This window comes from Lithobates pipiens, unplaced genomic scaffold (genome assembly GCF_037356315.1).
Source record: "Lithobates pipiens isolate NorthernLeopardFrog02 unplaced genomic scaffold, aLitPip1_a1.2 Scaffold_18, whole genome shotgun sequence".
NCBI classification, from domain to species: Eukaryota; Metazoa; Chordata; class Amphibia; order Anura; family Ranidae; genus Lithobates; species Lithobates pipiens.
In genome coordinates this window covers 626,861,868-626,888,465 of record NW_027507758.1, presented here as the reverse complement: position 1 = coordinate 626,888,465, position 26,598 = coordinate 626,861,868, and the positions used below count along the sequence as shown (strand labels likewise).

The following is a 26,598-nucleotide window of genomic DNA, read 5'->3' as shown; positions in this document are numbered from 1 at the left end:
GGGCTCTCAGGGTGGGTTTCCCCATTTACAGTCCACTCCCTGGAAACGTGGGATAGGGTTAACATACGCTTTGCACTAGCACCACAGTTATCCCCTCTGACACCGGTGAGTGGGTACCCGTGGTTCCCCCCAGGGAAACAGATGGCCGCGTTCGGTTCGTGGATACGGGATGGGAAGGTCAGCCTGGACAGATTTGTGGAGGGAGGGGCGGTGGTGCCACTTTCTACTTTAAGGGAGCGATATGGCAGCTTCCCCTTTGATTTCTGGAGGCATCGCCAACTGGAGGCCTTTATAACCAAGCACCGTAGACAGACACCACTTCGGGCCACGCTGACAACCTTCGAGACCATGTGGGCATCCGCGGAGCCTCTGACACATGTGATCTCAGAGATGTATGGGCTGTTATAGTCCACCACACCTACTCCCAAACCACACTATATTACGGACTGGGAAAAGGACCTCCAACATGAATTTACAGGCGACCAGTTACATTGTTTATACCGCCTAACACATACCAGCTCGATAGACTCTAAGACTCAAAAAAATAACTATAAAATTCTATCCAGGTGGTACAGGGTACCCGTCACCCTGGCTAGAATCTTCCGAAACACTCCGGATGTATGCTGGAGGGGATGTGGAATGAAAGGCACCTTCCTCCATATTTGGTGGGAGTGCCCTGTGCTAGCACCATTCTGGAATATGGTTCGCAAACACGTGTCAGACAGTCTGGGTACTGATATCCCAGCCCTGGCTAAGCACTTCTTGCTCCACATACCCACTATGCCTCCATCACGTTATAAAAAGAGTGTACTCCCCCACCTCCTCAATGCAGCCAAACGCTTAGTACCACTATATTGGAAGAGCTCGCAAATTCCAAGCGAGCAGGAATGGTTGGGGAGATAATGGAAGCAGAGAGCTGGATGGCCACTTGAAGGGACACCAGGGAGAAATTTGAGCATACGTGGGCACCATGGAAGGCCCATGTCCAGACCGCAACTGGTTACCTCTAGTTTAGATGTCGCGCTTCTTGCCCTAGCAGACCCTGAATTTGGGAGACTTGTCCAGGCGAACCTTCCTCCTCCGAACGCACCTTCTGCTGGTGAGTTGAACACATAATCCAGTGAGGCATGAGGTTCACACTTCCTTTCCCACCCCCATCCCAACTCTCTTCTCTTTCTGTCTCCCCTTTTCCTCTATACATACTCTAATGGAAGATGTTTGGTTTTGGTTGACTTAATATGTTCTTCCCTTCTTACTATGCGGTAGGAGTCACTTGTAAAGCTTTAACAGTGTTAAGGGGGCTCCCCACCCTCTTCTAGTATGGGAGAGGGACCCGCTCATGTGGATCGAATGTCTGGAGTGGGAAGGGTGATGCCCTGGTTTTGTTGAATGGAAGTAACTCTCTGCCACCATGTATGCTTACGTGTAACTTGACTAGGTTGTATGTATCCCCCCACCCCATGGAACCCCCCCTTTTTTTTTTCTCTTCCCCTTATTTTCCCAATGTATGTTGATTTTTTGTGTTGTTTCTCCTTCTTTTTGTTAAATTTTGAAAATAACAATAAAATACCAATTATAAAAAAATTTGTGAGAAAGAAAGTGTCCGTTCTATCTGGCGAAATGTTGCAGTCCTGATAAAAATCCCAGATCGCCGCCAATACTAGTAAAAATAAATAAATAATAAAAATGCGATAAATCTATCCCCTATTTTGTATACACTTTAACTTTTGTGCAAACCAATCCATATACGCTTATTTTGCTTTTTTACAAAATTATTTAGAAGAATAGATATAGCCTAACTGATGAAGAAATTTGTTTTTTTTAATTTTTTGGGGGATATTTATTATAGCAAAAAGTAAAAAATATTTTTTTTTTAAACTTGCCAGTCTATTTTTGTTTATAGCTCAAAAAATAAAGACCGCAGAGGTGATCAAATACCAACAAAAGAAAGCTCTATTGGGTGGGGAAAAAAAAGGACCTCAATTTTCTTTGGGTACAGCGTTGTAAAGCAACACAGTGCCGTATCGCAAAAATTGGCTTGATCAGGAAGAGGGCAAATCCTTCCGGGGCTGAAGTGGTTAAACTCAATCTATCCAACACCGAACTCATAATATTTCCTCACCTACATGCCTCTTCCCTTGATTTCCTTGCCATGATTAGGTATGAGCTTGGTGTTCGAGTCGAACGCATTTTCAACTCGAACAACGGCTGTTCGCACGTTTGGTGAAGCCAGAACTCTGTGGGCCGTTCCCGCCAAATTCATGTGGCACTCACGGCCCACAATGCACTGCGCCATCGCAGTGCATTGCTGGCTCATGATTGGCCAAGCATGCACCGTGACCCCGCATGCTTGGCCAATCACAGCGCCGGCAGCGAGGAGAGCCATGATTGGCCACAGGCAGGATGCCTATGGCCAATTATAGCTCAGGCTGTTTAGTACATGCCCCACACTATATAAGGCCACCAGCGCGGCGGCCTTGTGTAGTGTTCCGGTGTCTGCAGGAGTTAGTGGGTGTTGTCTGTGTGCCTTAAGCGCAGTATACACCTGTATCTACCTATATTGCTGTTCTCTAATTGAGCCATCTGCAGGAGTTTGTTGGTGTTGTGTGCCTCCAGCGCAGTATACACCTGTAGCTACCTATATTGCTGTTCTCTAATTGAGCCATCTGCAGGAGTTAGTGGGTGTTGTATGTGTGCCTTCAGCTCAGTATACACCTGTAACTACCTATATTGCTGTTCTCTAATTGAGCCATCTGCAGGAGTTAGTGGGTGTTGTCTGTTTGTCTTCAGCGCAGTATACACCTGTAGCTACCTATATTGCTGTTCTCTAATTGAGCCATCTGCAGGAGTTAGTGGGTGTTGTGTGCTTCCAGCGCAGTATACACCTGTAGCTACCTATATTGCTGTTCTCTAATTGAGCCATCTGCAGGAGTTAGTGGGTGTTGTGTGCTTCCAGCGCAGTATACACCTGTATCTACCTATATTGCTGTTCTCTAATTGAGCCATCTGCAGGAGTTAGTTGGTGTTGTGTGCCTCCAGCACAGTATACACCTGTAACTACCGACGTGGATGTGGTGCATTGTCATCTGCACGTGGCCATGGGACACGCTTGTCCTTATTTTCGGCAGCTGGACGCGTTGAGCCGCATCATGCCGAAGACTTGGTAGAGTGGATGACCAAGCCCTCTTCATCCTCCTCATCCTCTCTCACCCAGGCTCAGGGTACTAGCAAAGCAGCTGCCAATGCATCCTCTTCCCTCGTCTCAATGTCATCATCAGTGACTCCTTCCCTAGACCCACCATGTCCTCCTGGGGAGTCCCCCGAACTGTTTGAGCACAGTGTGGGGTACATGCTCCAAGAGACATCCCAGTGTTTTGTAGGCTCTGATGATGATACTCAGCTAGAGGAAGGAAGTAGCGTGAGTGCAGAGAGAGGGGATTCTCAAGAAGGACAGCAATCTGGCAGTCATGTTCCACAAGCTGCAGCATACTGCCAGGCTTGCTCCAGTGATGAAGAGGGAGGGGATGATGAGGTCACTGACTCCACGTGGGTGCCTGGTAGGAGAGAGGAGGAGGCACATCTCCAACGAGGCAGAATGCCCTCCGGGGGCCAGCTTAGGGGCAGCACACTGACTGAATCACACCGCAGAGCTCCGCCTGTGCAGGGCGCTGCCTCTGCGCATTATTCTAAAAGTTCTTTGGTGTGGGCCTTTTTTGAGACGAGTGCATCAGATCGCACCGCTGTTATTTGCAAGATGTGTCTCAAGTGTATCTCGCGTGGCCAAAACATCAGCTGCTTGGGCACCACATGCTTGACCAGACATATGTTGACCTGCCATGCAGCTCATTGGCAAGCTTACCTCAAAGACCCACACCAAAGAACAAAGCGGACCTCTCCTTGCTCCTCATCAGCTGGGATCTCCAACCCCACTAGACCTTCAGTCCTCTCTGAAACCTGCACTGAGAGGAATTAAGGTGTAGAATTAGGTGTGTCACAGCCAAGTGCTTGCGGGCACTCTGCTAGCAGTACACCCACGTCCGATTGTAGCAGGTAAATTTCCCTGCCCCTGCTGCTGGACCGTAGAAAGAAGTTGACTCCCAGCCATCCACTTGCCCAGCGGTTGAATGCTAGCTTGGCTAAATTGCTAGCACTTCAACTGCGGCCTTTTCAGTTGGTAGACTCGGCCCCCTTCCGTGAGTTTGCACAATGTGCGGTTCCTCAGTGGCAGGTCACCAAACGCCACTTTTTCTCACGGAAGGCGATTCCGGCTCTCTACCAGCATGTGGAACTCATGGTCCAGCAGGCATGGACAGGGACGTTACCTGTCTTTCACGGCCCATTGGGTCACTCTTCTGGCAGTTGGGAAAGATGCAGGACAAGGTGCAGTAGTGTTGGATGTTGTTCCGCCACCACGCCTCCAAAATGCTACTACTGGTTGTGACACACCTCTCTCCTCCACCCCCTCCTCTTCTTCTTCCTCCATGGCCTCTTCCAGTGCTCTGTCCTCTGAACCAGCGGTGCTCTGTAGGCGTTCAAGGGGCTACGCAAGTACACAGGCAAAACAATGCCATGCCGTGCTTGTGCTGGTTTGTTTGGGGGACAGGAGCCACACTGGGGCAGATATTTTGTCAGCTCTGCAGGGGCAGGTCGAGAGGTGGTTGACGCCATGATTGGTGCTTAAGCCAGGATTGGTGGTTTGCGACAATGGCACCAACCTCCTCTCCGCCCTCCGACAAGGACAGCTGACCCATGTGCCCTGTGTTGCTCACGTCCTTAACGTGGTGGTGCAGCGGTTCTTGGGCAGGTACCCGGGCTTACAGGATGTCCTGAAGCAGGCCAGGAAAGTCTGTGTGCATTTCCGCCGATCATTTAATGCCAGTGCTCGGCTGGCTGAGCTCCAAAAGGAGTTGAACCTGCCCAAGAACCGCCTTATATGTGACATGCCTACCAGGTGGAGCTCAACATTGGCCATGCTGCAGCGGCTGCACACGCAGCAGAGGGACATCAATGAGTACCTGTGCGACTATGGCACCAGGACAGGTCAGGGAGCTTGGTTTTTTTCTCACCACGCCAGTGGGGCATGATCAGGAATGCATGCACTGTCCTGTCACCGTTTGAGGAGGCCACAAGGATGGTGAGACAGTGCATGCATCAGTGACACTGTACCTCTTGTCCACCTGTTGGAGCATACGCTGCGTGGAATAATGGACAGGGCACCTGAGGCAGAACAGAGGCAGGAAGAACAGAGGCAGGAAGAGGAGGACTTCCTTGCCTCTCAAGACCCCCTTTATCCAGAAAGTGTTCCTGCTGTCCCACCCATCACACAGGTGGAGGAGGAGGAGGAGGATGATTGTGTCAGCATGGAGGTGGAGCCTGGTACTCAGCAGCAGCAGTCTTGTAGGGATGATTTACAGTCCCAAGAAACCTGTGGACTTGTACGTGGCTGGGAGGAGGTAGCTGCGGATCATGTTGTCTTTAGTGACCCAGAGGACTCTGGACCGAATGCCTCAGCTAACCTACGCTGCATGGCCTCCCTGATCCTGCAAAGCCTGCGGAAAGATCCTCGTATTCTTCGGATTAAGGAGAGGGGCCGTTACTGGCTGGCCACTCTCTTGATCCATGGTACAAGGGTAAGGTTGCCGACCTTATCTTGCCGTCGCAGAGGGAGCAGAGGATGAGACATCTCCGGGAGGCCTTTCAGAAAGGTCTGTGCAACACGTTCCCAGAGACTGGGAGGTTACAAACTCCTAGTCCTGGACAACGTGTTGCTGAGGCTTCAGTCAGAAGGAGCGGTGGAGAAGGTGGCCGTCTGACCGATGCATTCAGACAATGTTTTAGTCCGCAGCCCCAAGGTATGCTCGGTTCCAGCAACCATCGCCAGCGTCTGATTTACATGGTGCAGGAATACCTAGGGGCAAGGTCAGACTTGGACACCTTTCCCACCGAAAATCCTCTGGCTTACTGGGTCTTGAGGATGGATCACTGGCCAGAGCTTGCACAGTATGCAATTGAGCTACTGGCCTGTCCTGCATCCAGCGTTCTTTCGGAACGCACCTTCAGTGCTGCTGGTGGCTTTGTAACTGATCATACGGTGCGCCTGTCCACCGACTCGGTTGATTGACTGACCTTCATAAAGATGAATCAGTCTTGGATCACCACCAGCTACCAAGCACCTGAAGCTGATGTAACCGAATAATTTTTTTTGAAATATCACATCCCTTCAAGACTGCCTATGCTGAGTGACTGTCCTGTTATGTTGACTGTCTATCCTCTTCCTCCTCCGCTGATATCTTGGAAGAACATTTTTGGTTCTGGGTGATGCCACCAGCCCAATTTTTCAGCCGCTGTAATTACAATTTTTGATGCACTCCAACTAGAGTATATGGGAGAGGTGGCAGTGACGTCGCACCAGCACCAGTGCCTAAGGCCCAATTTTTCAGCCCCTGTTTAACAGGGGCGTGTAATTACAATTTTTGATGCAATGCTTTGCAGCAGGGCTCATTCCTGCACTCCAACTACAGTATATGGTAGAGGTTGCAGTGTATAGGCCCAATTTTTCAGCCCCTGTTTAACAGGGGCATGTAATACAATTTTTGATGCAATGCTTTGCAGCAGGGCTCATTCCTGCACTCCAACTAGAGTATCTGGGAGAGGTTGCAGTGTTGTGGCACCAGAAAGCAGTGCCTAAGGCCCAATTTTTCAGCCCCTGTTTAACAGGGGCATGTAATTACAATTCTTGATATAATATTTCAAAGCAGGGCCCGTTCTTGTGCCCACTGAGAGTAACTGTGAGGACTTATAGTGTTGTAGCACCAGCACCACCACCACCTCCACCACCAAAGGCCCAATTTTTCTACCACTGTTTAGCAATGGCATGTAATTACAATTCTTGATATAATTGTTCACAGCAGGGCGCTCCAGCGCCCACCAAGAGTCACTTTGAGGGCTTACAGTGTTGTGGCAACACCAACACCTTGTTCCACCATTTCTGCAGAGCATATAGGGCAGGCCCCTACTTTCAAACATCCAACTTCCAAACGTCTCCTACTTGCAAACGGAAGGAGACAACAGGAAGTGAGATGAAAAAAGACGGACGGCAAAACAAATTATACGGGGGTGATAACCCTTCCCTATGTTTTCCAAAAAGCTTAAAAATAGATTTTTTGATTGGAGCTACACTTTATAAATGTACCAGTTCAAAATTACAAACAGATTCTACTTAACACAACAAACCTATACAGTCCCTGTCTTGTTTGCACCGCCTGTATACTCCTGTACTGAGTATATAGGGCCTGGGGGCCCCACGCCTTTCCTTTTTTAATATGGGTATGGGTTTCCCCTTAATATCCGTACAAGACCCAAAGGGGCTGGTAATGGGCAGGGGGGGCTACCTATGCCATTTTTCTCAATGATTTTCATCCATATTGCCGGAACCAGATATTGCATTAAAACCGTAAGCAGTTTTAAATTACTTTTTTTCCGTTAATTGTCATTTTGTGCAGGGACTGTTCTAAAAACGGGAAACAGGTGGCACTTCACAGGAAAACTATAGACACCCCCCAGGCACTATATTTAAAGGAATATTTCACTTTTTTTTTCACTTTAATCGTCATTAAAATCAGTGCTCCCGAAAAAATGTCAGTTTTTAAAAACATTTTAGGCATTGACCCATGTCCCCTGGGGCAGGAACCAGGTCCCCAAACACTTTTTAGGACAATATCTTGCATATTAGCCATTAAAATTAGCACTTTTTATTTTGAACATTCAAGTCCCATAGACTTCAATGGGGTTCTAAAGTTCGCACAAATTTTCGGTCCGTTCGAAAGTTCTGGTGCGAACCGAACTGGGGGGTGTTCGGCTCATCCCTAGCCATGAATGATGACACAACTACCAACCCATTCCCACCGACCAAGGTTCTAGGTGTGGGCTGGTCATCTCTTGCCTCAACTACTACAACTCCCTCCTCATTAGCTTACCTTTACATAAGCTCCCCCCCCCCCCCTTCAGTCCGTTATGAATGCTGCTTCAAGGTTCATCCACTTTACATACTGCTCATCGTCTGCTACCCCTCTCTGCCAATCCTTTCGCTGCCTGCCACTCACCCAACTAATTAAATTCAAAATACTAACAATAACTTAAAAAGCCATCCACAACTCTGACCCCAGCTACATCACTAATCTAGTCTCTAAATACCAACCCAATCTTCATTCCTTCCAAGACCTCCTTCTATCTAGCTCCTTTGTCATCTCCTCCCATGCTTCCACTTTTTTTTCTCCCTGAGCTCATCCACTACAGCTATTACCCTTTGTATCACTTGACCCTCGCTCCTAGACTGTAGTCTATAATGAGCAGGGCCCTCTGATTTCTCCTGTATTAAATTGTATTGTAATTGTACTGTCTGCCCTCATGTTGTAAAGTGCTGTGCAAACTGTTGCTGCTATATAAATCCTATATAATAATAATAAATGTTATAATAATGTTCCCATGGGGGTAGTAGTTCTTGAATGTACAGCAACTTTCCTGTTACCCCCTCACATCAATATCCTATTATTGTGTGACCAATACCATCCTAATAATTCTTTCATTTACCAAAGTTATCCATCTACAAGGAGACCTGTATAGATCAAATGATGGCACCAATGAGGATGGAGGAGGACCGGAGTCACATGACTGAGAAGATACTAAACCTCACCCTGGAGATCATCTACCTGCTGACCGGAGAGGTGAGGAGGATTCTGGGAGGTCACATGACATCACTCTTATCTCTATTAATAAAACACAGACCTGACCGGAGAGGTGAGGAGGATTCCGGGAGGTCACATGACATCACTCTTATCTCTATTAATAAAACACAGACCTGACCGGAGAGGTGAGGAGGATTCTGGGAGGTCACATGACATCACTCTTATCTCTATTAATAAAACACAGACCTGACTGGAGAGGTGAGGAGGATTCTGGGAGGTCACATGACATCACTCTTATCTCTATTAATAAAACACAGACCTGACCGGAGAGGTGAGGAGGATTCTGGGAGGCCACATGACATCACTCTTATCTCTAATAATAAAACACAGACCTGACCGGAGAAGTGAGGAGAGTTGAGGAGGATTCTGGGATTCTAACATGATATTCCTATTGGTTGCTCAATACAGAAATTTCCTCTTGTGAAGTCAGGTGATCATATGACCATCACAGTGCCTCCATGTGACTCCCTAAAACCTGAGAGACACAACATGCAGAAGATTCTAGAAGTCACCAAGAAGATGATGGACCTGCTGACAGGAGAGGTGAGCGGTGCTGGGAATCCTTTTTTGTACATGTATTTTTATTGAATTTCACAAAACAGTAGTGAAGAATAGTCAATAGTTTGAATTACGCAAGCAACACAAACAGCACGAAGAGGGTATATAGGTATTACAACTTCAAGAGGGTATATAGATATTACAGCATGGAGAGGATTATATAGCTATTACAGCATGAACAGTAGGGATGGGAAAACGGTTCCGCCCGAGCATGAGATCAGGCTGAACATTTGCCTGTTTGGCTTTACGCCGAACACCCGAGTTTTCCCAATCAGGGCGCAGTGTAAGCTGGTTATTAAGGAGTGGGGCCAGGAAGCTGGCCGCTGCATCCTTAACGACCAATGAGTCATAAGCTGTCAGTGGGTTTCCCTGCCGAAAGCTGAATAAAAAACAAAGTGGTAGTAAAAAAAAGAAAGAGAAAAACAGCTTGAGGTCCCCCCAGTCCATATCAGGCCCATTGAGTCTGGTATGGATTTGGAGGGGAACTCCATGCCAAAATAAAAGATAAAATAAAAGGCATGGGGTCCCCCCCAAAATCCATTACAGACACTTATCTGGACATGTAGCCTGGCAGGTCAGGAAAGGGGGGGCGAGCAAGCACCTTGTCCCCATGCTGATGGGGACAAGGGCCTCTTCCTGTCAACCCTGGGCTGCGGTTGTCGGAGTCTGTGGGCAGGAGGCTTATCGGAATTTGGAAGCCCCCTTTAACAAGGTGGCCCCCCAGATCCCACCCACCTATGTGTACCTCTACCCATTCACCAAAAAGTGTACAACAATAATAACCACACAAGACAGTTTTTGACAAATCCTTTATTAAAAAATAGTGTAATCTAAATCCATCATCAATCACGCTGCCCGCCGGACCTGAAAAATTGGGCCTCACGCCATATGCCCACTCAGCGCTTTGACATTTCTCAAAGAAATGTCAAAGCGTAAAGGGGGCATACGGTGGGAGGCCTCCCAGGAGGTAAGAGCGTTTTTCATGATTTTGATTGGTATGATTGATGATGGATTTACATCAAGGGACAATTTTTTTAATAAAGTGTTTGTCAAAAACAGTATTGTGTGGTTATTACTGTTATACACTTTTTTGCAGAATGGGTAGGGGTATAATTCACATGAGGGAGCAGGATCTTGGGGGGTTTTCAGATGTTAAAGGGGGCTTTCAGATTCCGATAATCCTCCCACCCGCAGACCCCAAAAACCACAGTCCAGGGTTGTCGGGAAGAGGCCCTTGTCCCCATCAACATGGCGACAAGGTGCTTTGGGGCAGGGGGCAGAGTCCCTCCTGCCCCAAAGAACCCACTCCCCATGTTGAGGGCATGTGGCCTGGTATGGTTCAGGATGGGAGATGCTCACTCGCCCCCCCTCTTTCCTGACCTGCCAGGCTGCATGCTCAGATAAGGGTCTGATATGAGTTTTGAGGGGACCCCACACCATACCATTTTAAAAAACAATTGTAACAGTGTGTCATTTTAAATGGGATTTGACTTTTTTATTTTTATTTTAGAAATGTAATTTTTACTACAGCATGATCCAACCCGCCCCCCCCCCCCCCTCCCGGCATAATATTTAAAGGAATTTTTCATTTTTATTGTTGCACTTTAAGTATAATTAAAATCACAGCTCCTATAAAAACAAACGTTTAAAAAATACACATATTAATGTCCCCCAGGACAGTACCCAGACCCCCCATACCCCTTTTGTGGCCAATTACTTGCATATAACCCTTCAAAATGAGCACCTATGATTTTTCCTGTTTGACTCCCATAAACTTCAATTGGGTTCGCCATTCGGGTTAGAACATTTCCCCTGTTCGAGAGTTCTTCTGCAAACAGGGGGGGTTTGGCTCATCCCTAATGAAGGGGGTATATACAGTAGATATTACAGCATGAAGAGGGTATATAGATATTACAGCTTGCAATAGCCAATAGATATACAGTATACTCGGACAGTATACACAATAAATTGAAATAAGTCAAATCAACCCGCAAAGTGCTGGATAGAACATGAGCAACATCACAATTATCCAGTGAATATCGGATAACTGGAATGAACAGGTTTGATAAAATAACCCCCACACCAGAATGAATTAAATGAGACTTAATCATACTGGGAAAGGCTAATGCCGCGTACACACGAGCGGACTGTATGGCGTACTTAGTCCGTCGAAACACATTTCAGCGGACAATCTGCTCGTGTGTGGGCTTCAGCTGACTTTTTCAGCGTGCAGTCCGGCGTACTAAGTATTTCGTTTTTTTCGAAATTCTGTCCGTCGTACTTTGGTTTCAGCGGACAGTACGGTCGTCAGTATGCTAGTTCGACGGACTAAGAATGGCGCATGCCCAGAAAGGATTTACACGGCGGAAGGGTGCTTTGCTGTGTATTGGACTTCCTATTTCTAGTCCCGTCGTACGTGCTGTACACGTCATCGCGCAAGCTTTTGACGGACTGTTTGTGCATCCGTGTGTGGTCAAGTCCGTTCAGTGGAAAGTACGACGGACTGTCCGTCGGATTGTATGACGAACTAAGTATGCCATACAGTCCGCTCGTGTGTACGCGGCATTAAGCAATTACATGAGTAGTGGGTTAGGAAGAGATGGAGAGCCATATTCTGACTGGTTCCAGGCTTCCCATCCTTTATAGGATAGATCCAATTTGTCAGTTAGGGTTGTGATGAGATGCTCCAGACCTCGAACAATAGTTATAGTATCTATGAGTTGGCATTGGGATGGGGACAGTGGAAAGCCAACACTTAGAGATTGCCCTTCCTGCTGCTGTTAAGATATGATTGGCCAACTTCTTTGATTGTTTAGAAATGCCTAAAAAAGATGACATCAGCCCCTACCTTCTGGGGTTATCAGTCAAGGAGGCATTAGGGATCTTTTTTATGCATGGAATTAACATAAAGCCAAAAAATGGAGACCAGGACATGTCCATAGTAAGTGAAATAAAGTACCTTTGTCTCAGCCACACCTCCAGCAGGAGTCAGGTAAAGGAGGGTTGGTGGCGTGGAGCACCTCAGACCTTGGACGTCTTGTACCAGTTCATCATAACTTTGTATATGTTCTCCCTATTTACCACACATTTGGAGGATTTAGAAGCCACATTCCCTCCCAAGGTTTCACAGGGATATGGTGTTGGAGCGTTTGGGCCCACTTACACATATGTAACCAGGAGCGCCTCCTGTAATAGTTTGTAGATGGAGGATATGAGGTGTAGTTGGTGCGGGCCTTGGATTCATATGCGTTCAAAATTGTTTGGGTGATCTAAAGCTAATGATGGAAAGAAGGTGGAGAAAAAAAGGCTTACGTTGAATAAAAGAATAAAAGAGGTTGTGTGGAATTTCCCCAAAGGGTCTGTGTTTTTGTGTGACTGGATATACAAAATTATGCCACTGAAATCTTTTTGCTTCAGCCCAGAGAATGATCCTTCCATGGGACAGAGAGACTGGGATTGAAGGATTATACAAAAGATTAAGCAGGGGAGACATGGTGAAGAGAGAAAATACAGTGTGCAACATTTTTTTGCCATATGGACAACATAAATAGCATAGGGGAGGAGGAGGATTGTTTCAGTGGAGGCTCCACCTAGATCCCCCATCATCTGATAAACACATAGAAACAATGTATTCAGTCAGTGTGTGTGTTTCCTACAGATGGATCCAGTAATGGGAACCCACCAGAAAGATGTCCCCGTCCTCTGTATTCCCGGGATTCCACACAGGAAGATCACACCATCCCTCACCGTCATCCGATCAGAGCAATCACTGATAGTATCATTAGGATCTGTACATTATCTGCATTGTTACAATTGATGTAATTTTTATTACATGTTCAGAGTGGAAACCTCGGGGATCATAATATTGTTGTTAAAGAAGAGTATAAAGAGGAGGATGAGGAGTATGGAGTGATGGAGGAGTTTTCAGAAGGACACAAGGATATGATGGAGACACCTAATACCAGGAACCCAACAGAGAGATGTCCCCGTCCTCTGTATTCCCGGGATTCCACACAGGAAGATCACACCATCCCTCACTGTTACAAGGTTGGTGGGGTGGAACATCTAGAACATGGACTCATAGAGATGATGTGTGATTTTTTTTATGTGGCCTTATATTTTACAGATGATATTCACTCTAATTCTCTTGGTTTAGGGTGAAGATCTGATAGATATAAAAGTTGAGGTGAAAGAAGAAGAGACGTATGTGAGAGATGATCAGCAGTCTATGGAGGAGGATGGAATAACGGGGACATTTATAGAGGAGGACACTCCTACAGAGATCAGCACAGGTGGGTCATTAACACTAAATACATTCCTCCACCCATACTGCTCACTGATTGGTTCAGAGTAGGGCGGGGGCTGGGTGATATCTTCCTGTAATCCCCTGGTCACTTTCCTGAGCTGTTTTCCCCGTCCTGTATTCCTATATTTCTCTCGGATAATCTTCCTTCTCTGTGCTGCAGACACAATTTTTGTATCTAGACTGGATTTATGGAAATTCCGGGGTTCAGCTGGAAGCAAAATGTTCTTTTTCACCATAGACGTTACTAGACCTAGGCACCTGGGCGTATGAGCTTTGGGTCTTCTTCCTCTAGCAAGATCTCTGACAGAACAATTCTCCCAGGATTACTTGCTCTGTTGTCTGCTGGCTGTGCCGGGTGGAGGGATATGTCTGTATAGTCTCAGACCCAAGTCACTGAGTGCAGTCTCAGGAGATGGGAGGCAGCGGTGTATGATCTCTGCAACTTGTCTCAGGTAAACATTTAAGTTTCTACTGATTACTGAATGCCAATATTAAGAGTCCGGACCCTTGCACTATATAATTTATATTGTAAATAACATACTCCTTACCCCTGCGCTATGCACGCTATGTCAGCCCTCAAATTTTCCACTCGCCTACTCACATTTTGCGAGTGGAAAATGAGGGCTGGTGAGCGCAGTCTGCCTCAGAGAGGAGGCCGAGCACGGCCGGCAGGGAGCCATTCTCCCTGAGATCCCCCAGGGAAGAGAGCATGAAGGAAGAGGAGAGCCACTGGATCACATAGCGTAAGAGTTTACATTAGAATAGCCGTCCGCTCATGGTCACACACTCTCCCACCTCCTGACCTGCGCCTGTGATAAACAGAACGCCAGTTCAATGCTGGGATGTGTTCTATCTATCACAGGTGTGGGGTCAGAAGGCAGGGCTGTGTGTGACCACAAGCGGATGGCTATTCTAATGTAAGCTGTTACAACAGGCTATCCCCACTCTATTCCTCTGCACATGTGAGGCTGCAATGGTGAACACTAGTCACGCTGCAATGGTGGGCACAGGTCACGCTGCAATGATGGGCACAGGTGAGGCTGCAATGGTGGGCACAGGTCACGCTGCAATGATGGTCACAGGTCATGCTGCAATGGTGGGCACAGGTGAGGCTGCAATGGTGGGTATATGTCCCACTGCAATGATTGGCACAGGTCACGCTGTATTAATGGGAACTGACGACTCTGCATTGATGGGCACTGACCAGCCTGCATTGATGGGCACTGATGAACCTGCGTTGATAGGCACAGGTGAGCCTGCATTGATGTGCTGATGAGCACTGGTGAGGCTGCATTGATAGGCACTGATAAAGTTGTTGCTAATATTTATTTTTGGAATTTAATTCTGCATAAAACATTTAAGTGTCATTTCATGAGATCATTTATGAGGCCGTGTTTAGGAGCATAATTAGGGACAGTGCAGGGTAGGGATTCGGTAGGGCAACGGGTGTCGAGTAACCCTTCGCTAGTAGCTCAGGACTTGAAATTTTGAGCCCTGCTCTATGTTGTACATTACATGCTCCTGACCCCTGCACTATATAATCTATGTTGTACATTAGATCATTCTGATATTATATAGTCCTATCTGTTGTATCATATACAATATGTTGAACATTACATAGTCCTGACTTCTGCTCCCTGCCCTCTACCCACTGCTATATATATAAACATAATATGTATTCTCTTTTGTTACACCCATTTTCCAGCAGCTAGACATTATGGGGTTTTTACTAAAGCTAGAGAGGGCAGAATTAGTCACAGTTCTGCAGAGAAACCAGTCATCTTCAAACCTCAGCTTGTTTAATTAAGCTTTAGCAATAAAACCTGGAAGCTGATATTCTTCACTGCAGAATTGTGACAATTTTTTCCCACTCTAGCTTTAGTAAATTAAACCCTTTATATCTGATGATTTGATTGGAGCACAGACTTTTACATGTTGATAATAATGTGATAACATCCTCAAACTTTGGGACCTTAAACAGAAAGTGATAATGAGGGAGGAGTCAGTAACCCAATGATGGTGGTCTTCAGGATCAATCCAGTCTTCATCCTGGTTGTTCTCCCCCCATCCTCACTCTCTGACCTCTGGTGGGGCTCAGTTATTCACTAAACCATGGACTAAATAAGGAAGTGCAGGACTTCTTGTGTTGGGAAGATGGCAATGAGTGATAGAGAGGGTGGGAACACTCATCCTATAATCCCCTGGTCACTTCTAAGAAAGACAGTTCTCGTTGTTTCCTCACTCTCTGACTGAAGGTCCATGAATGAAGAAATGATCTGGTAGGAGATCAGAGGACCCATTTACTAGTTACCTTGAGGGGGGAATTGTAAGATCCTCAGAGACAAAGCTGCCTGATGTGGGCGGAGTCCTGGTTTAGGGGAACCAATCAGCTCATGTCTAGTAATAATCTTTGTATTTCTATTTTAGTACATAGACAGGAGAAAACCTCAGAGGATTGTCTCACTTTGTCTCCAGACTGTAAAGTAGAAGATGAGGACATCACACAGTATAGTCCAGGAGAAAAACTGACTAACTCAAATGTCTATCCGGCACCATACAGTGTATATGGACCATCATATTACTCTTATCCTGAGGAACCCACGGGGAAGAAGCCATTTTCCTGTTCTGAGTGTGGGAAATGTTTTTCACAGAAGTCCAGTCTTTACAGACATCAGAGATCTCACACGGGGGAGAAGCCCTATACTTGTCCTGAGTGTGGGAAATGTTTTTCACAGAAGTCTAGTCTCTACACACATCAGAGATCTCACACAGGGGAGAAACCGTATACCTGTTCTGAGTGCGGAAAATGCTTTTCAAGGACGTCCCATCTTTACACACATCAGAGAACTCACACAGGGGAGAAGCCATATTCCTGTCCTGAGTGCGGGAAATGTTTTTCACTAAAGTTCAATCTTTACACACATCAGAGATCTCACATGGGGGAGAAGCCATATTCCTGTCCTGAGTGTGGTAAATGTTTTTCACTGAAGTGCAATCTTTATACACATCAAAGATCTCACACGGGGGAGAAACCATATCCCTGTCCTGACTGCGGGAAATGCTTTTCAAGGAAGTCCAATCTTTACACACATCAGAGATCTCACATGGGGGAAAAGCCATTTTCGTGTCCTGAGTGAGGGAATTGTTCCTCTGTGAAGTCCTGTCTTCCTGTACATCAGGGATCCCACACAACCCTCAAAGTGTATTAGTGCCTTGAGTGTGGGAAATGTCTTCTATATGAATGTCGCTGGACATCACAGCTCTCATGTGGGGAAGAAGCACACCCTGATATACACCTCAGATATACAGCTGTGGTTAAAAGTTTTGAGAATTGCACAAATGTTAATTTTCACAAAATCTGCTACCTCAGTTTTTATGATGGCAATTTGCATATATCATCCAGAATGTTATGAAGCACGATCAGATGAATTGCAATTCATTGAAAAGTCCCTCTTTGCCATGAAAATAAACGTAATCCCATAAAAACCATTTCCACTGCACTTGTGGAGATGACTACAGGGCACCCAAGAAAGTCCAGCAAGCGCCAGGACTGTCTCCTACAGTTGATTCAGCTGCAAGATTGGGGGACCACCAGTGCAGAGCTTGCTTGGGAATGGCAGCAGGCAGGTTTGAGTGCATTTGCACACACAGTGAGGCAAAGACTTTTGGAGGATGGCCTAGTGTCAAGAAGGGCAACAAAGAAGTCCCTTCTCTCCAGGAAAAACATCAGGGATAGACTGATATTCTACAAAAGGCACAGGGATTGGACTGCTGAGGACCTGGTGTAAAGTCATTTCCTGTGATCAATCCCCTTTCTCATTGTTTGGGGCATCCAGAAAAACCTGGTCCAGAGTGGAATAGTTGAGTACTACCATCAGTCCTGTGTCGTGTCATGCGAACAGTAAAGCATCCTGAGACATTTCATATGTGGGGTTGCTTCTCAGCCAAGAGAGTGGGCTCACTCATAATTTGCCATGAATAAAGGATGGTGCAAAAACATCCTCCGAGAGCAACTTCTTAAAACCATCCAAGAACAGTTGGGTGAGGAACAATGCCTTTTCCAGCATGATAGAGCACCATGCCATAAGGCACAAGTGATAACTAAGTGGCTTTGGGAACAAAACATGGAAATTTTGGATCCATGGTCAGGAAACTCCCCAGACCTTAATTCCATTGAGAACTTGTGGTAAATCCTCAAGAGGAAGGTGAACAAAAAATATCCACAAATTCTGACAAACGGCAAGCATTGATTATGCAAGAATGGGCTGCCATCAGTCAGGGTGTTACTTATGAAATGCTTGTAATTATACTTCAATATACCATAGAAACATCTGACAAAAAGTCCTAAAAACACTGAGGTAACAGACTTTGTGAAAGTTAGCATTTGTGTCATTCTCAAAACTTTTGGCCACAGCTGTACTCCATGGCTGATCTTCAGCCATTGAGTACAGCAGTCAGCTTTAGGTGGAGACTAATTACTGAGATCTTCTGTCTGCTGGGAGATACCCGCTGGTGGCCACCGGAAACCACATCCTTCACCTCTGGGAACCACATTGCTGCCAACAGGTTATCCAGGCCATGAAAGGTCCCCCTCTTAAGGAGCGACCTCCAGATGCTCCACTTGGCCTTGAACATAAATATCCATGTGAGAGACCCTTGAGCTGGATAAATCCAGAAAGGAGAAAATGCATGTTATAGAGCATATGATCAACTGTAACTCCATTTTGTCTTTTGTCTTCCATTTTACAGTTCTTGTAAGTGTTAAACTTTAAATGACCTCTTCTTTATGACAAGTACTTGTACACAGGTGTTCTCGAAAATGTATTATGATAGTTCATTGTAAATTCACTAATTAGACAAGGAACATTCTGACAATAGTTGAAATATAGCTTGGTGAGATAAGATAAAAAGTCTTCAAGGACAAGCAATAAAAACTCCTTACAACAGGTGGCTTGGAAAAGGTATGTACAGTACATTAAGTTTGACAGGGTCAAAGAAAGGTCTACTTGTGCCTCATTAAAACTGTTAAAATACCGGTTTAAATGTGTAAGTATATATATTAATAATCAGACAATATTGAATAAAGTAATTGGATTGTGTAAATATATATATATATATATATATATATATACTGTAAGTAATACAGTACCTCATGTATATATACACACAGGATTGTATAGTGAAAAACAACTTAACACATTTGGTGGGGTTATTGAAAGTTCATTCTTCCAGAGTCGTAAATCTGTTATTCCTGAAGATAGTAAAACCTTATCAAGATGAGGAGGGTTTGATTTAACACAGCTGGGTGCCAGACGGTCTCTACACAGGTGTTCTTAATTGGACAAAACCAGTTATAAATAATTTTAATGAACTTATAGGAATTCTGGGAATAATCAAGTTTATCTGGTTGTAGAACAGGTATCAGATTTATGGATAGTTACATTGACGTAGATCCTAGCGACCAACCATGTCTAGGAGTGGGTCTACCCCTCCCCTTTTGTTTTCTTCTTTATAAACTGTAGCCCTTAATAAAGATTTCAGACTTGCTTTGCACGTTGTCTGTGTGTGTGTGTGTCATTGAGGTCTCCAGAATTCTAATTGAGGTCATGATGAATTTACCAGGATAAGAGGGCGGTCGGCTGTCCAGAAATCTATCCCTTTTAATGCATGCAACAGTATCTGATGACTTTCCCAATTTCTTAAAGCCATAGTCCTTCAACCTGCAGGATACCCAAGTGACAGGGTCTGGAAACTGGCTGAGTGTCCCATAGATCAGATCCTTTAAAAGGTGCTACGTTTCAATGCTACATTCTAATGCTACATCCCAATACTGGTATCCTATTGGCCATCTGAAGGTTTAGCACTAGGGTCCCTAGTCCATACAAGTACCCTGACACCAGGGTGTCCCATGGGAAACTTGACATTCCCCATCTTAGTTACAAGTTTGATTTCTAGAAACTGCTTTGCATTTTAATGACCTGCCAAGGCACTGGTTACCCTTCCCAGGTCCCCTAACACATCTGTATTTGTAGAGATTATGCCTGGGTCAGAGAAATGTTCAAATGCAACTCTGCCCTTCCCCAGAGGACCTCTACTACTGGAGCTGTTATAACAAGTACCGTTACTGAAATTATAAATAACATGGATTCTTATTAAGAGATGCAGAATGAACTTCCGATGAACTTAGTATCACAAGTGTTACAAGATACAATAGGAGATTTTTGGAGAGTTGATTTCCAAAGACATACAGTACACTGGAACTGAGGGGATGGTCTGATTCGGTGGACCTTGTTGTCTGCTGGTATAGTCCAACCGCTTGTATTCTGAGACAGCGGAAATGGTACCTTCTGAATGAAAATGTAATTCTCTAAGTCATCCTAAGTTCCTAGGTTGACATTTTTAGGTGTATTAATTATTGAGTAGTTACTGTATGTCATATTAAGAGTTCTGTGAATAGGAAACTTACAACTAGTGTCATCCTTTGTGGCTGATGGCCTATAATTTTCAACAAACAAACAATCAGGATGCTGTGAGCGCTCTATGTAGTTCATTAATGGTTCCTGTCATTGTATAACTACCTGCTTGTGTGAGGTACAAACAGACAGCTTACACTGACATCCATCAGTAGACCTGCATTGCACCCACAATCTGCTGATCGCAGGTACAATGGTTTACAGGCTCCTAATAAAAAATAATAAAAGCACATTTTTTTACCTTTTTTAAAAGAATAATACAGTACAATGCCACTTTAAATAAACCAAATTGTCCTGCAGGACTCAAAGTTTAATCAGAGCTCTCTTATCGAGAGAATTTCCCCCAAAGGAGCAAAAAGGGAGTTATGAAGAAGGGATGCTAGCTTGCACTGGGCTCCCAGTAAGCAGAAGCAGTCTTTAACTCTCTGAGTTTTCGTCAAACAAAAAGTCCATATATGACCTACCATAGTATGCAGGAGAGACTCTTTGGTGGAGCTCTTTACGTTGGTGCACAGTGTACATGTAATCCCTTTGAGTGAGGAATGTCAATGAAATAAACATGGGGCAGTTTTGGATCTCCACTATTTATTATATATATGTATGACCTTGTCTATTCCTATAGTCTATGCCCTTGTACACACGGTCGGAGAATCCGTCGGAATGTGTCCTATCGGACCGTGTTGTCGGATAATCTGACTGTGTGTGGTCTGCATCGGACTGTTTCCGTCGGAATATCCGTCGGACCAAATTTTCCAACTTGCTGGAAATATTTTCCGACAAACTGGTCCAATAGGCCATACTCCAATCATGTGTAGAAAATGCCAATCGGAGAAAGTGCCACGCATGCTCAGATCAAATTCCTACATCAAAGCTATTGGCTACTAGCCTGAACGTAGTCCCATCGTAACGAAATTACGTCATCACGTTCTGAAAGATCGGATTTTTCGACAACTTTGTCCGACCATGTGTATGCAACAGTTTCGGACAAGATCCGACGGACAAAATCCGACGGATTTGGTTGTCGGAATCTCCGACCGTGTGTACAAGGGCTATCAAAGCTCTAAGGTTAATGGTGGTGATACAATAACAAAGTTAGCTATAGAAATAAACACAATGCTCAAATACGTAAAGGTCTCATTTATTGATAAAGAAAGCAGAAATACTAACATTAAACACTAAAAGAATACTACAGAGCATATAAAACAAAAAGAGCATAGATGATACTTTCTGTAAGGTCATAATCATTATTCGGTGTATCTCGGCTGGGTTCAATGGGAAAATAGAGAGCCTCACTTTTTAACAGCTTCAGCCCCGGAAGATTTTACCCCCTTCCTGATCAGAGCACTTTTTTGCAATTCGCGCTGCATCTCTTTAACTGACAATTGGGTGGTCGTGGGACATTGCACCTAAACAAAATTGACGTCCTTCTTTTCCCACAGATAGAGCTTTCTTGTGGTGGTGTTTTATCACCTCTGCGTTTTTTATTTTTTGCGCTATAAACAAAAAAAGGGTGAGAATTTTGAAAAAAAACGCAATATTTTTTACTTTTTGCTATAATAAATATCCCCCAAAAATATATTAAAAAAAAATTTTTTTCCTCAGTTTAGGCCGGCATGTATTCTTCTACATATTTTTAGAAAGAAAAAAATAAAAAGAAAAAAAACAATAAGAGTATATTGATTGGTTTGCAAAAAAAATAAAATAGCGTCTACAAAATAAGGGATCGTTTTATGGCATTTTTATTAATAATTTTTTTTAGTAGTAATGGCGGAGATCTGCGATTTTTATCGGGACTGCAACATTATGGCGGACAGATTGGACACTTTTGACACTATTTTGGGACCATTGCCATTTATACAGCTATCAGTGCTATAAAAATGCATTGATTACTGTGTAAATGTCACTGGGGTTAACCACCATAGGGCGGTGAAGGGGTTGAGTGTGTCCTAGAGAGTGATTCTAACTGTGAGGGGACTGGGCTTCAACACACAGGAAACTGATCACTGCTCTCAAAAACAGAGAGCAGTGATCTCATTCTCTGTCCTGTCACTAGAAAGAACAGGGAAATGCTTTCTTTACAAAAGCATCTCCCCGTTCTTCCTCTCCGTGAAACGATCAAGGGCAACCGGCGGACATCAAGTCTGCGGGACCCGCAGTCACAGAGCGCGAGTCACAGCGCGCGCCTGTGACAACGCTTCTTAAAGTGGTGTTCCGCTTAAAAAAAAAAAAAATACATAAAAGTCAGCAGCTACAAATACTGCAGCTGCTGACTTTTAATAATCGGACACTTACCTGGTCCAGCGATGCGGGGGATCGAAGCCCCACTCATCTCCCCCTCCACTCATCAGCGCCGGCATTGTAACTGTGAGTGCCTGGCTGTGGCTTCACAGCTGGGCACCCACTGAGCATGTGAGTGCGGCACCGCGCGCCGTGATGGGCTGCGCAATCATCTGGGACCTGTGATATGTCCCAGATAATTGACAAGAGTGAGGGGGCAGAGCTGATCTCCCTTTCTGTGCCGAGAGAAGTGAAGTCATGAGCCCACGCGCTGAAGGAGGCAGATTACGAGAGACCGCCTAGCAACAGGCAAAAATTTTCTCCAAATGTTTGTGTTTTTCATGCACATAAATTAAATTTTTTTTTTTTTGGGCGGAACTCCACTTTAAAGGGGACGTACCTGTTTGCCCTTTTGCCTACCAGTGCCATTCTGCCAACATAAATCGGCGTGCACTGGTCGGCAAGCGGTTAAAGTGCACTGAGACACAACCCACACAAACGCCTTATGCCTGCCCATGTAGTCCTCTGTCCAATGAGAAGCTATAAGAGGCCATTCTTCCTAATTACCAGGAAGTATATTATTCCCCGAACATCTACCTGGAAGAGTGTTCTTCCACAAGGGGGCAGCATTGGTCTATGAACCAAGGTCAACATTCCAGCAACAGCTGGCCTTTTGAAGCTCTGTTTGCAGGCATGGCAATTAGGCACTTTAATCTTTCCATCACCAGGTGGTGTGAGGCAAAACTCTCCTACTCCCATACCCCACTGCCAGGGGGTATGCGTGAATCCTTTTACCAGATGAAGATTCTGATAAGCATTCTTTAGTCGCACACACGTTGCTGGGTAAACTCGCTTTACTGGCACTCCAAGAAGACTTCCAACAAGCCAATTGGCTTCATTAACCAGGCAGTAAAAATCCAGAAATATATGATATAGCATATTGCCTTCCAACAGTCACTTTGCTAGCACTTTGCTAGCACACAGTACAGTACACAGTAGGCAGAGTTCCCCTTTAGTAAAGGCAATAAAACTGGGAGTTTAAACTGTGTTCAACAAAGGTATAGAAGGTATTCAAATTGAAGATGGATGGAAGTATAGCAGAAGTATATACCTTTGAGTGAAGAACTTGGTGGGTGCAACTTTTTGCTTCTTTGTGTAAGAAGGATTTGGAGCAATATACTTTTCTTCAGTTCCTGCCAATCAAGCAAACAGAATCTATTAAAGCTAACAGACATTGTGTGGCGCTTGCGTGGGCCACTGATGTTTATAGGCTGCAGCACAATTTGGACTACAAAGTCTGTGTCTCTATGTGGCAGCCTGTATTGCAGGAGTCCTAGACTGAAATAACTGGCAACAACTATTACTTCTGAACTTGTAATGTGTAGTGGTGTGGTACGGGTTAGGAACCCTCTCACCCAGTCCTGGAGAGCAGCAGTGCAGAATGATGGCCCTGTTGCTGGGGAGCCTTCTTTCCTCAATGTCCTCACACAGAGATAGTGGAGCTGCTGGCAATGACCCAGTCTACCTGCAGGCAGGACCAACTATCCTGCTTCTCAGTACAATCAGCACTCAGGGAACTCTCTTCTTGGCTCTCCGGTTCAGTCTAAGGCCTTCTGGATCGACACTCTGCTTTAACACACATCAATCTTCCCCTCTCACAGTCTCCCTCTTTCCTCTCCCAGAACTCCCCAGGCTTTTCTTTATAGATGCTTCCATCCCTTCTGCTCTCTTCTGGGAAATGTAATCTGTTTCAGTATGTCTGGGGACAGAAGTCATGCTATCCGCACACAAGTTCAACAATCCTTTGCTTTGATATATTGAAGTCTCTAATAACTAACCTGCAGAAAAAACACCCTCCCATCAGTCATCTGATTTAGGACATCACCAAAGCATATGTATATGTGTACCTGTATCAGAGATGCACCTTGGACAGTTTGGTGTATCTGCTTTACCCCAAGAGTATACATTTAAAAGGGGTATAGTGGGCTGTATGGATAATACATAGCTGTTAGATCCCTACACCCCCACCCTAAGCTGTTCTCTAGTGGATTAATCGTTCATTTGAAAAGAAGAATATATACTCCCTATAAGTTCCTGTTTAGAATGTTTTGCAGTTACTGCCAGAGTTAAAATGGATGAAGGATCGCATTTTAATAAAAAAAGTCCTTGCTTGATTCTGCAAAGCATGTCATAGTTGTAGATATTGAAAAAATCATTTATTAGACAAATGATATCTTTCTGCCAGTTTATGAAATGGTTGCAAAACATCATTATCAAAAAGTTGACAAAGAAGCAGAATTACAGCCTTCTTCCATGGATCAACATTTTTAAGCTTCGCAACCTCAGGCAATTGCAAATGATCCCATATAGGCATGTATTGGGTATATCCCTTATAATGAGTTTCTTTTTGAATAATAGTCCAAATCTTATGTATCAAATTATACGTAGAATAATTACGTTTACTATAGAAATGTTAAGCTACTATTAACTGTACCGGTGGATCTATTGGCAGCTGAGTTAATATTATTTGCTGTATGGGATCCTCATACTCTATACCACTCCATCCATTTAATTGCTGAAGTTGGGATGCCAGATGGTACAATCTGGCATTCGGACCAGCCAGCCCTCCCTCATCTTTGGGCAGCTGCAAGCTTTCCAATCTAATCCGGGGGTGTTTATATCTCTAAATAAGTTCTCTAAACAGGGTATCTATTTGTTTAAAACATTTCAGAGGGAGCCATACTGGACAGTTACCGTATATACTCGAGTATAGGCCGACCCGAATATAAGCCGAGGCCCCCAATTTACCCCCAAAAAACTGGGAAACTTATTGACTCGTGTATAAGCCGAGGGTGAGACATGCCTGTCCATCCCTGTGTGTCCGTCCATCCCTGTGTGTCCATCCATCCCTGTGTGTGTGTCCATCCATCCCTGTGTGTGTGTCCATCCATCCCTGTGTGTGTGTGTCCGTCCATCCCTGTGTGTGTGTGTGTCCGTCCATCCCTGTGTGTGTGTCCATCCATCCCTGTGTGTGTGTCCATCCATCCCTGTGTGTGTGTTCGTCCATCCCTGTGTGTGTGTTCGTCCATCCCTGTGTGTGCAGCCTTGTGTGTCCAGCCTACCTGTGTCCCGAGCCTGCGTCCCGCCTCCGTCCCGAGCCTGCGTCCCGAGCCTGTGTGCTTCTGCCATGCCAGGATCACCGCTCTTCTCGTCTGACAGACGGCGTCGGCGCCTCGGTGGCCATTCCACTGTTCAAAAGCCGCGCCTCCGTCTGTGATAGGCGGAACACTCAATTTCCCAGCAGTCTGTGTTCCGCCTATCACGGACATCCTCTCATCCCCGTAGTATGAGGATGAGCGGATGTCCGTGATAGGCGGACCACTGACTGCTGGGAAATTGAGTGTTCCGCCTATCACAGACAGGGAGGCGCGGCTTTTGAATAGTAGAATGGCCACCGTCTGTCTGCTCGACACGCTGATCGGGCAGGCAGACGGCGATGACTCGAGTATAAGCCGAGGGTGGGCACTTTCAGCCTCAAAAAAGAGGCTGAAAATCTCGGCTTATACTCGAGTATATACGGTATGCAACAAATATAATAATTGTGGCATTCATTTCATCTTTATAAAATTTGCTCTACCTATTATCGTTAAAGGGAGTTTACTCCAACTATTCCCCACTTGCTTAAACCGCTTAAATAATGGGACTAAATTCCTCTCTACATATGTATTTACTTGTGATGTAACTTGTACGCCTAGATATTTAAAAGTAGAGACTACAGCTATTGGAGAGGCTGAATTTGACAGATTGGTCACCAGGGAGTCTTCAGGTAGAACAACCAATTTATCCCATTTGATTGTAAAGCCTGATAAGGAGCCATATATTAAATAAAGACATCACTGCCTTCAAAGAACAACTGTTTCTTACATGATGATCAGCTATGGAATATATCTGAGGTGGATATCAGGGTGTGCTTCTTCCCCACATGAGAGCTGTGATGTCCAGCAACATTTATATAGAAGACATTTCCTGACAGACTCCATGGCAGCCTACGTATGGGTTAATCCCGCCTCCCATACCTCACTCCCATAAATCTTTGCTTCTGAACAGAGACTGTGTTCCTTTTTTGTCCTCCTCCCAGGACCAAGGTGTTTGCTTTCCTTATGAAGAGTTCCGGTCCAGTCCTGTTTGCATGAAGATCCTGAGGGTGATTATGGATTCCAGCAGTCCCAGCTATTAGCCG

At 45.1% G+C, this 26,598-nt stretch overlaps 2 protein-coding genes across 2 annotated transcripts in view; one reads left to right on the top strand and one right to left on the bottom strand.

Annotated features, from left to right (window-relative positions):
• LOC143989573 (uncharacterized) overlaps positions 1-26,598 on the top strand; it is a 214,455-nt gene that overhangs the window by 13,525 nt on the left and 174,332 nt on the right. Inside the window, exons 2-4 of the mRNA XM_077489760.1 lie at positions 8,595-8,723; positions 9,153-9,287; positions 13,143-13,349. Of these exons, the coding sequence (XP_077345886.1) occupies positions 8,595-8,723; positions 9,153-9,287; positions 13,143-13,349 (471 nt within the window). The remainder of the gene's footprint in view (positions 1-8,594; positions 8,724-9,152; positions 9,288-13,142; positions 13,350-26,598) is intronic.
• The window catches only part of LOC143989916 (uncharacterized), a 225,893-nt gene that overhangs the window by 42,234 nt on the left and 157,061 nt on the right, over positions 1-26,598 (bottom strand). The window lies entirely within an intron of this gene.